The following is a 10,601-nucleotide window of genomic DNA, read 5'->3' as shown; positions in this document are numbered from 1 at the left end:
TATAGATCATGTACATCATTTATTGAATGAACTTAAAAAGTTAAAATTTGCTTATAATAGTGACCGGAGTTTTTATCAAGTGTCCTAAGGACACTAGCTCATTAAATTTCAATGTAAGACTATCATTTCTTTTTAGAGTAGGCCTCAAGTTGATGTAAATCCATTTCACATAAACTCTCCATTAAACTCACAAGGAAAAGAGGGTTAAAGAGCCGACAGTAAACAAACTTTTTCCGATCAGAATATAATTTAAGAAATCCAATCCAAAACCCGGAGGGCGGTTCGCGTTCTACAAAATCAAAATCGACGTCAACTGCCAAGTGGCTTCATACTACACCACCAGACGTGGCAGTTCCTCTGCTTTATCACCGCCATACATATCAATGGCTTCTTCGTTTCAACTAAGCATTTTTTCAAACTATTCGTGTGCATCGTTTTCTCATGCTTCCTCTTTCTTCACTCTACTACACTGAACTCCTTCGTTTCACACATCAATGAGGAGGAATGCCTTCGCCGCTCTTTATCGTCACACCGGCGCCATTTCCATCCCCGCAAGTAATCTTCTACTTAACACTTTCCGCAAATTCATCGCTTCTAAATACTTTAATTTTTCCTTATTTAAATGCAATTATACAATTTCCGTTCTATAGCACCGGTTAGTTTTGATTTTGTTTTACTTGCTGAAATTATTGAATTTCAATGTTAGTTAGGTTAATTTTGATATTGTTGTTGTTGTTGTATCATTTTGAGAGTGTGAGTGTTTTTTCTTGTAGAATTACGATATATAAGTGCAACTGAGATTACTTTAGGAAAATGTATGCCACTGGAATATCTGAGGAGGTTGGATTCCTGCCCCCCTTCCTGGCTGTTGCATCAAAATTCGTGAGTCGAATTGATTCCTTATACATATGATTTGATTAATATAAAATAATTTTGTTTAGGTTATGTTTTGTGATCTTCAAATTTTTGTTTGTGGGGGATTATGGTGCAGATATTCAACTGGTTTCACCAACGTGCATGGTGAAACTCCGTCTCCTGATTATGCAAGGAGGAGGAGGGAATCACTGGAAAATAAATTTGGGATTACTCTTGGAACTTATAGCTCTAAAAGTTTCAATGCTATATACCGGTTTGGTCCCTTTTTGGCTTTGTATAGGGCTGCGGTTATTTCATTTCATGTCTTCAGGCTAACAATGTGGCAGTTGTTTGTTGAAGACATACAAAAACGAGCAGTTAAGGTAATTGATTTTCTGTTACCAATACTTTCTATACAATTAAGCATATGCACTTAGAAAACAAACACACATAATTTTTGGTTTGGGATAATAGATCAATATGTTCAATTTGTTATGCATGAAGAATTAGCCACGGTTATAAAAGGCAACAACAAACCTTGCTTCTGCCATGATAAGGTCCTGGAAAGGGTTGGGTCCCATTGTAGGTATATTGTTGGCGCAACCTTATTTTGTTTTTAGTAGAGGCTGACTTCACAACTCCATAGTTGCATATGAATTGATAACGGTGTCTATCTTGGACAATAACTCCTCCTCTGTTGCATTACATAGATGTCGTAATGTTATTTTTGGTTCATTTAAATCAGCTTGTACCGCTCTAGTACAATTTCAAGTGAGCAAAATTCATGATGTCGATATTATAGTCATAAATCCATACTTCCAATTCCGCTTTGTGGGAAGCGAAGCTAGTCAAGCGACTTTGCTTGTTCTTCTTGCTGTCAGTCTCGAGGATACAAGTATTTTTTTCACAGTTATGTCGACAATAGTTTCTGTTGCTCTGAGATAAAAGCCATGTTACCAAATTGATTTTATGTTATCTCCTTCTCTGTTGACATTCAAGAACTTGTCTGCGTGCTTATTATTTTATCACCCTGTTTTTATTTGGTCAATTAATGTTTGATAGTTTTTCAGTTTAACACTACTGCTATTTTATAAAACCACGTGACCCTTTTGTTCCTCTTATACCCTAATTGGAACTCGTTAGAATATTCATCCTGTCATGCTTGTGTTCACATGATCATAAGCTTCTTTTTGACTTACGCTTTTTGTTGCCTTGGTTAATTAAGCTCGGTTTCGTGTGGGTGTTGCGTGCAGCTTGTTGCACAAGATACTTTCTCTTAATTTCTGTTAAAACTCAGTTGCTAGTTAGTAGTTAAATTTTTTTGTCACAATCATTTATTGCAAAATACCACCTTCACTCGTATCCGAACCTAGAGACTCAATTTCATTGTCATCACATCCAGAAATATAGTCGAGTTTATACTCAAATTTTCTCTGAAGTTTTCATTATACATTTTCTTAAATTTTCTTGTATTTTCTCAATGACTCCAAATGAAATATTGTTTTATTAACTGGTAATGATAGTCATGACTTCTCCTTGAAATCCACTCTCTTTCCTGGATATCACACTGTGTAGCTTCTGCTCTGACAAATGTCTCATCAAGATTCTGTGGAACTAGTTGAGAAAAATTATCTCCACTGTAAGCAACAAGTAGAAGGTGTTATTCGAAGTCACAAGTTGTGCAGTGTTTTGTGGTTAATCCATCGTTACCACCACGGTTCTTCAAAGAGTAAAATTAAGATGAAGTCATTGTTAATCCTCAGCACTCAAGTTTGGATGAGCAAGATTCACTACTTGCTTCCTGGTTGCTCCCTTCAATTTCATATATTTTTCTGCCTTGCTTCCTTGTATGTGTGCAGCGCACTTTGCACTTCTGGCAGTTTTGGGAGAAAATCCACAACGTTTTCCACACTTACACCTGAGAAACCCAGCGTGAACTTTTCGAGTTAAGTAGTGTAGAGAAGGGAAATAAATTTATTTAAGAATACCTAGCTCAAATAGTGAAGACTATAGATTTTAATTGTGTAATTTTTCAAATTAAATTACAACCATGTGTCTGCTTTATATTGATTGGTACGAGGTTGTTGGCAATGTCACTTTGTCTCATAATGTGCCCTCTTCCATTATGTGTCAACCATGTATTTAAGCACTACAAGATTTATCAAACCACATACATATTTCTTCCACCGACGTTTCTTCCAACAATAGAGTGCATATTCATATCTTTTAATACTTATAAGTGAAAAACTGACAGGAATGAACAATGACGTGAATACAATGTTTTGCAGTTTCGTGAAACTCTAATACGCTTGGGTCCTTTCTACATTAAGGCAAGTTTCTTTCAGTGGTTATTTCCTGTTGGTTTCTGGTTTTATCATGTCTTTTTCCTTTATTCTTTGCCTTATTCTTTTTATACCACAATGTTCCTGCTGTAGTTTGGCATATGCGTTTTTCTTTAACATGACTCTTTATCATACAAACTTATTATTACTCTAAAGTAAGTTTTTGTCTTGTTCCTAATATAAGATAAATTGACTGTTTCAAAGGCTTTTCATAACGTTATAGATGAAAATGTTTATTTTTATCTGTTTTATTATAAAATTCATCATCTACCTTTTGTTCTTGCTGTAGTTTGGCAAATGCATTTTTCATTAACATGACTCTTTATAATACAAACTTATTATTACTCTAAAGTAAGTTTTTGTCTTGTTCGTAATATAAAATAAATTGACCGTTTCAAAGGCTTTTCATAAAGTTATAGATGAAAATGTTTATTTTTATCTGTTTTATTTTGAAATTCATCACCTACCTTTATCTATTTTTACAGTCACTCATAGAAATCAATAATCATGTTTCCAGTTCTTCAACTCTAACTATAGTTACCCCTTTTATTTTATACTCCCTCCGTCCCATTTTAACTAAGCCTTTTGTTCATTTCACACATATTAAGAAAAAATGTATAGGTGAAAGAGAGAAAAAAATAGTTTTGAGTGTCTTGTCAAGTATTGGTGCATTCTTTCTTATCATAAATGCAAAGTGAAAGTAGTATTAATTAGAGTTATAATTGGAAAAAGTAATTATTATTGTATTGAAAAGTGAAATGGGTCAATTTTTTTGGGACAATATTTTTTTTGCAAATGACTCAGTTATTATGGGACGGAGGGAGTATTATTTTTTTGAGGTTTTGTTTTTTGTTTTTTTTCTTTTTTGGAATCAATTGAATGTGGGTTTCTCATATAATCTTCACAACATTATATATATACCATGTGGAACAAGTGTACTTGTTATATCAAAATTTTCAATATGTTATTTTATTTGACGTGGTCTGCACATTAATACAGCTCGGACAGGCATTGAGCACTAGACCTGACATATTACCAACAGTATATTGTCAAGAGCTTGCTAAATTACAGGTACAATGACCTCTTCCATTTTACTTTAACACATACAATCAAATATGGTAGATGCATGTATTGACCATTGTCATGCTCCTGGTTTTGTTATCTGGTATTGATGAAAACTTATAAATTTTTATTCATGCTAGGATCAAATACCTCCATTTTCAACTGATGTTGCAATCAGATGTATCGAAACCCAATTTGGTGCTTCTATTCATGAACTTTTTCGGGACATTAGCTCAGCTCCTATTGCAGCAGCATCATTAGGACAGGTTTATAAAGGTTTGTTACCAGCAATAATAAACTAGAATTTTATTCTAATTTGCATATTTGTTTGGCTTCTTCTTCTTAAATTTGGAACTTTAGAGTACTATAGACACATTTGAGGAAGATTGAAGTGTTTACTTTTGTTGCTTCAAGTGTTACAGCTCATCTGCATTCTGGAGAACTTGTAGCTGTAAAAGTTCAGAGGCCAGGCATGTCACTTTCATTGACCCTTGATGCTTTGCTGTTCCATATGATTGGGGGCCAATTTAAACGGTTTGCGAAGGCTCGCAAAGATCTTCTAGTAGCAGTTAATGAAATGGTGAGTTGCAAATCTATTGCCTTGGAGCACACAAATCTATTGTCGGCATTGTATATGACCCATTTTTCACCTAATATTGACAGTCTAATATCTCTGAAACCCACTTCAAACAATAAATTATTTTCGCATGTGTGTGAGCATGATCGTTACACCAGCTGACTGCTGTGGAGACATTTATATTTTCAGTTTACATTACAATTACTTCATATATTATTCAACAGGTCAGACACATGTTTGATGAAATCGATTATGTCCTAGAAGGGAAAAATGCCGAGCGATTTGCTTCTCTCTACTGTTCTTCTTCAAGTAAGTTCAACATCTGGCAAAAATTCCATTTACTGTTTTCTTTTATTGTACCTTTGGCATGTGCCTAGTTCAAGTGTTCAAAGCATATGTTGTAATCCCAAATTCAAAATTTAGATAATGCTTCACCAAATGTTAATTGAAGCATTTCTCCTAGAATTTTTTAATATTAGCTTTGGAGCAATTTACACATAAAAATCTAGCTTGCTGCTATTCAGAACTGATGATTGTTCCTAAAATATGAGAGGGCAATGTGCATTTCCAATGTGCTGTACATTTTTGTCTCTTATATGATGTATGGTTCTTTGGCATGCAATTTAGATTCGTGATTCTTTTGGATAGATGCTGATGATCAGGGCGACAAAATGCAGGCGGAGGTAATATAAAAAACAATAAAACAAAGTCAGTCAAAGCTCCCAAAATATATTGGGACTATACATGCACCACTGTACTGACTATGGAGTGGTTAGATGGAATTAAGCTTACAGATGAAACAGGTTTGAGTAAAGCTTCTTTAAACAGAAGGGAACTCATTGACCAGGTACGAGCCACATAAGTTTTCTTGGTCACATGCTTATAACAAGTTTACATGCATGATATCTCTTTCATGCCTTTGCTTGTTCGACTGTGTGTTTAGTTACTTAAATTAGTATGCTTACATGTAGTTATGAATAGCATTAAATGCAAGCATACATTTTCTTTTGGCAATATATTAACTGCATATGTTTACTTAATACCAATTGACGTCCTTATGTCTTTCTCATGACTTCGTAGGGATTATACTGCTCTTTGAGGCAAATGCTCGAGGATGGTTATTTCCATGCTGATCCTCATCCGGGAAACCTTGTTGCGACAAATGATGGATCACTTGCATATTTTGACTTTGGAATGATGGGGGATATTCCTAGGCATTATCGTATTGGACTTATTCAAATTGTGAGATGTTTGAACATTGCTCATTTTAATGGATGTAAAACTAATTAGTTTAAGTTAATTTCCACTACATTTGATGACAATTTCTTAAATGGAACACAATGTTTGAAAAGGTCAATGTGAATTAAAGATGTTAGACATTTCAACATTTGGCAAGATAGTTGTTCCTTTCTCCTCGTAAAATGTATCATACTTATATCTATGAATTTAAAATTTCATGTGGGTGATTTATGTCAATGTAGTGAATGGTCTTCCTATTTGTGATCAATGGATTTGTTATATGTTGACTACTTCGTGAGTTATTTATCATTCATAAATAACTTTTTTATGATCTCTCTGAGAGGGTTTTTGTGCCTAACTTCTGAGCCATGTTTTATGAATTAAAAGCACTCAAATAGCTGTTGCATAATTGAGATACCCAATTTTCCCTAATTGTCTGTGACTAGTAATGAGTTTATCTCTCTTTCAGATTGTGCACTTTGTTAATCGCGACTCTCTGAGCTTGGCAAATGACTTCCTTTCTTTGGGATTTATTCCTGAAGGGGTTGATATACATTTAGTTTCTAATGCACTGCAAGCATCCTTTTCTGATAGGAGTCAACGGACCAGTGAGTCTCAAGATTTCCAGGTTTGTTTGTCCTTTATCCCGCATCTAAGGACCAACTGTCTGCTGGGTAATAGTTGTAACTGGTGTTATATTTTGGTCATCAACCATCATATCACAAAGCAGAGAATTCATAGCATTTCTCATATCATATGTTAATTGAGACGCTTGGTAGGAACTCCATTAGGAAGGATCGGCTGTGCATAATTTATCCTTCTGTTTTGTGATTATCATTAGATATATGAATGCTTGAATTTCCAAGGATAAATTCTTTGATGCAGTCCTGCTTTGGTATTAAGTATGTAAGTAGTCTCTTAGCCTCTTGTTGGAGGTCGACTGATGGGTCTCTGTTTCCAGTTGGCCTCAAATATGTAGAGAGACTGGTGGGCGATTCCAGTTGCCTTCAAATACGTAGATACTAGTGAGCTATTTTATGAGGGCTTATTCTTCTATGTCATTGTACTTGGTTTTCTCTTAACTTGAAAAAATTATCAATTCATGTGTACTTACCATGAACATACACACAATGTACACACAACAATTTGTGTTTGTCATTCAATTTTAGGCTTTTAATAGTTCAACAACTCACCAGCTGCCTGGTGACATCTATATAACAGTGCTGTAATATTTGCCTTGCTTTATTACTTCTCTGTGCTGAGCTTGAAAGCGTCAAAATTATTTGCTAAGATAATATTTCATTGATCCATTCCTCATAATGTCTTTAACATTAGCCGTTTGTTTTTATATCTATTTAAAGCACAATTTCAGGGTATCATGGCACTTTTTTAAAGTTCATTTTTTCTTTGAATTTCAGGGAGTCATGAACCAACTATATGATATCATGTATGAGTTTAACTTCTCCCTCCCACCAGACTATGCTCTTGTTATAAGAGCATTGGGATCACTAGAAGGGACAGCTAAAGTTCTGGATCCTGATTTTAAGGTCATTGAAAGTGCATATCCTTTTGTTATTGGAAGACTTATAGCAGATCCTAGTCCTGATATGAGAAGAATTTTGAGGGAACTTGTCATTCGTAATAATGGATCGATAAGGTGGAATCGGTTAGAGCGCCTGGTACGATATAAGTTTTTCTACCATGCTTCACATGTAATTATTACGTGGAATGTTGACTCCAATATTTTTTGTAAGCTCATCAACTTAAAACTGAAATTCATACAGCTGAAGTAAAACTACTTGAGTTGAGCTGTATGTGTCATAACTCCCCAAGTAAAAGGAATTGTTATTTGACATTTGTGTTTCATATATAACCACACACACGCACACACCTATACAAGCACATATACTTTTATGATTTATGATCACAGATGTATCATAACTTCTTTTTAGTTGTGCTTGCTTATAAGAGTTGTATAATCACCTCTAATTGTGTTGCATTGTAAATGCAAATCCCATTTCTTTCTGCACTAAAATTTGAATATTCTTATGAACAAAATTATTATACAACTTTGGACTAAATATAATATGAATGCCATTCTTGTTTCAGGTGGCAGCAATATCTGAACAAGCTTCAGAGCTAACCGAAGACCCTAATCCTGAAAAATTCTCAAGCCCTTCTGTTTGGAAATCATTTGATATGCATGCTGTCGTTGATTCCACAGAAGATCTTTTATTATTCATACTATCAGAGAAGGGTCAGAGAGTGCGTGTTTTCCTTCTTCGGGATATAGTAGAAGCAGCTGATGTGTTTCTGCAAGATGAAGTGATTGATTGTGCATTAAATGGGAATCGTCAAGACCAGAGGATATTGCGCTTTGAGGTATTGTCTTTAGTTAAAAAAAATTCATGCGTGTGTGTCCAGGGCAACACGAAGTTTCTTATGGCTCCCTGTCATGTACATAGGTTGTGCATTAAATGGCAATGTGGGGAGAAGTGCACAAATCTTAGTGTTTAGAGGGACACAGCGGGGTAGTCTATGATGGGATGGTAGTAATGGGATAGCTGTGGCAGAAGTTGGGTGACGGAAGTGGTAATGGGATGGCAGAGACAATAACATCAGTGGTGGGATAATGGCACATTTTAGATTGTAGTTTTGGAGGAAAGTGTTCCAGTGGCTTACCTGAAGGGATCTTGAAAAGGGTGAGAGCATTAGAGTATCATTAGTTGTGAACTGCTTGTGTGTTGTTCTTATAGTGTTGTCTAAACCCGTAACCCAAATCCCTTCCTGACAATGCTGAAGGATAAGGATTTTTAGTTGGGTTGAGTCAGTTATGTCTGGTAGGATGAGAGTAGGGGGGAGGGAGTGGGTAGGTGATACTCTTAACTACTAAATAATTCTACTCCATTAAATGGAATTGAAATTTTTTCTTTCCTGAACATTTCAGGAGCGTACTGGGAAATCTTTTCATTACATTCGTGAGGTGGTGAAGTTGGCGCCAGGGGAGTGGACAACAATGCTTCTTCGGATGGCAGTGAAGCCTGAAGTTCACAAATTTACTATAGACATTATTTCAGCTTTAGCTTTGCGTTCTAGTCACAGATTGCAGGTAGCCGCTTGGCTCTATTTGTCGATACTTTTACACAAATTATCTGATTAAGAAATACAACTGTCGACATTCATGAACTAGAAATTAGCAAATGCTTCCCTCATCCTCTTAATATTCTTTGCATGAAGATTCTAAATTTTGTTATATATGCTTCCATATTCTTTGACAGTTCGTAAATACAACAATTCGATAATTATTGACTTTCGGCAAATTCCAAATTGTAAATTCTATGGATGGACAGTTTCACTTCTTTTAGATAGTAGAGAAAAATTAGCAATTTGTTTTAACGTTGAACACATATTTAATTTTTATGGGGTTTAATGAAGTTGCACATTTTTTTATTGCAACATCTAATGAAAACTAATGATATTGTCACATAAGTTCTCTTTGCAACCGTAATTTAAAAATAACTGCCAAATATCAGATGATTTTACGTTTTAACATGCATCTTTGACAACATTGGTTTTAGAAGCTAGTAGCTTATACAAGGAAATAGATTATTTCCTTTTCTAGAGGGAAATTTTGGCTAAATTGAACCGTTCCCCAAGTCTTTCTCCAGTAATTCAATTCGTGTCATTGGACAATTTTGATGATTATGAATCTCCAAGGTTGCGTTCCAAAAGAAATGTTGTGCACTAAACTGGCTTAAAAATAAGGGTTATGCGTGTACCAGATGTGTTGGTTAAGAAGCCAGTAAAAGGGATAATTATCTTCAAATACAGGTTAATGTTTGTCAATTTATAAATATACATTAATCCATAAAAAATACGTCTTTTAAATCCTTAAAAAATATTCTAATGACACAGTCAACATTTACTAATTTTAATATACTTTGAGCTTGTATACATCATTAGAAAGGATGCATGATGTTTTATTCCCAGCATAATACTTGAGTCGGGACCGTCAAGTGTCAGTGTCAAGTGTAACGTGCGCGCGCACTCAAACACAGACATACACACTCATGTGCATTATTTTTATGCAATCCATTGTGTCAGCATGAGCATAAGAGGTGCGGAATAATAAGTAAAAGAAAAGCCCTTGCAAAGATTTTGCTACAGTATTGTCCAGAGAGAAATTTCATAAAAAAGGAGCAATGCTACAAATTACCACCACCAAATTATTTCCATGATGTAGAAAAGAAAAACAAAAGAAAATGAATTACTTCTCAACAAGGGCAGCAAGCAAGCTTCTAAAGGTAAGGAAGATAACATTCTTCATGCGAATTCCTTCTAAATTTTTTTAGAAAAGATGGTGGATTGGAATATTGAATATGGATAGTTCTAAAATGTTCATATACCTTATTCCTAGCATCTGTCTCCAGACACTGCGTGCGGGTTTGTTTTGGAGGATACTCTGAAACTACTAAACAGAAAGTTGTTAGCTTCTGATCAGTGGAATGGTTATATGAATTGAGGTG

General features: G+C 34.9%; 1 protein-coding gene across 2 annotated transcripts; it reads left to right on the top strand.

Annotated features, from left to right (window-relative positions):
- Positions 1-235: 235 nt before the first annotated feature.
- On the top strand, positions 236-9,395 carry LOC146942370 (Protein kinase superfamily protein). Of its 2 annotated transcripts, XR_015032656.1 has the most exons (15): positions 236-555; positions 774-882; positions 992-1,238; positions 3,144-3,185; positions 4,197-4,268; positions 4,400-4,535; positions 4,682-4,839; positions 5,061-5,145; positions 5,514-5,683; positions 5,917-6,078; positions 6,545-6,703; positions 7,494-7,754; positions 8,185-8,457; positions 8,541-8,777; positions 9,023-9,395. XR_015032656.1 is itself a non-coding variant. In XM_085756312.1 (14 exons), the coding sequence occupies exons 1-14, from the start codon at positions 495-497 to the stop codon at positions 9,233-9,235; spliced, it is 2,148 nt and encodes a 715-aa protein (XP_085612438.1). In that variant the 5' UTR covers positions 236-494; the 3' UTR covers positions 9,236-9,395. The 2 variants fall into 2 exon arrangements, 1 of the variants encoding a protein (XP_085612438.1); XM_085756312.1 differs by lacking the exon at positions 8,541-8,777.
- Positions 9,396-10,601: the final 1,206 nt, after the last annotated feature.

Source organism: Medicago sativa, chromosome 3 (genome assembly GCF_051527215.1).
Source record: "Medicago sativa cultivar Bolivia chromosome 3, Bolivia_mono, whole genome shotgun sequence".
In the NCBI taxonomy this organism is placed as follows: domain Eukaryota; kingdom Viridiplantae; phylum Streptophyta; class Magnoliopsida; order Fabales; family Fabaceae; genus Medicago; species Medicago sativa.
The sequence above is the reverse complement of the archived record's forward strand: the minus strand, read 5'-3'. Positions and strand labels throughout refer to the sequence as shown.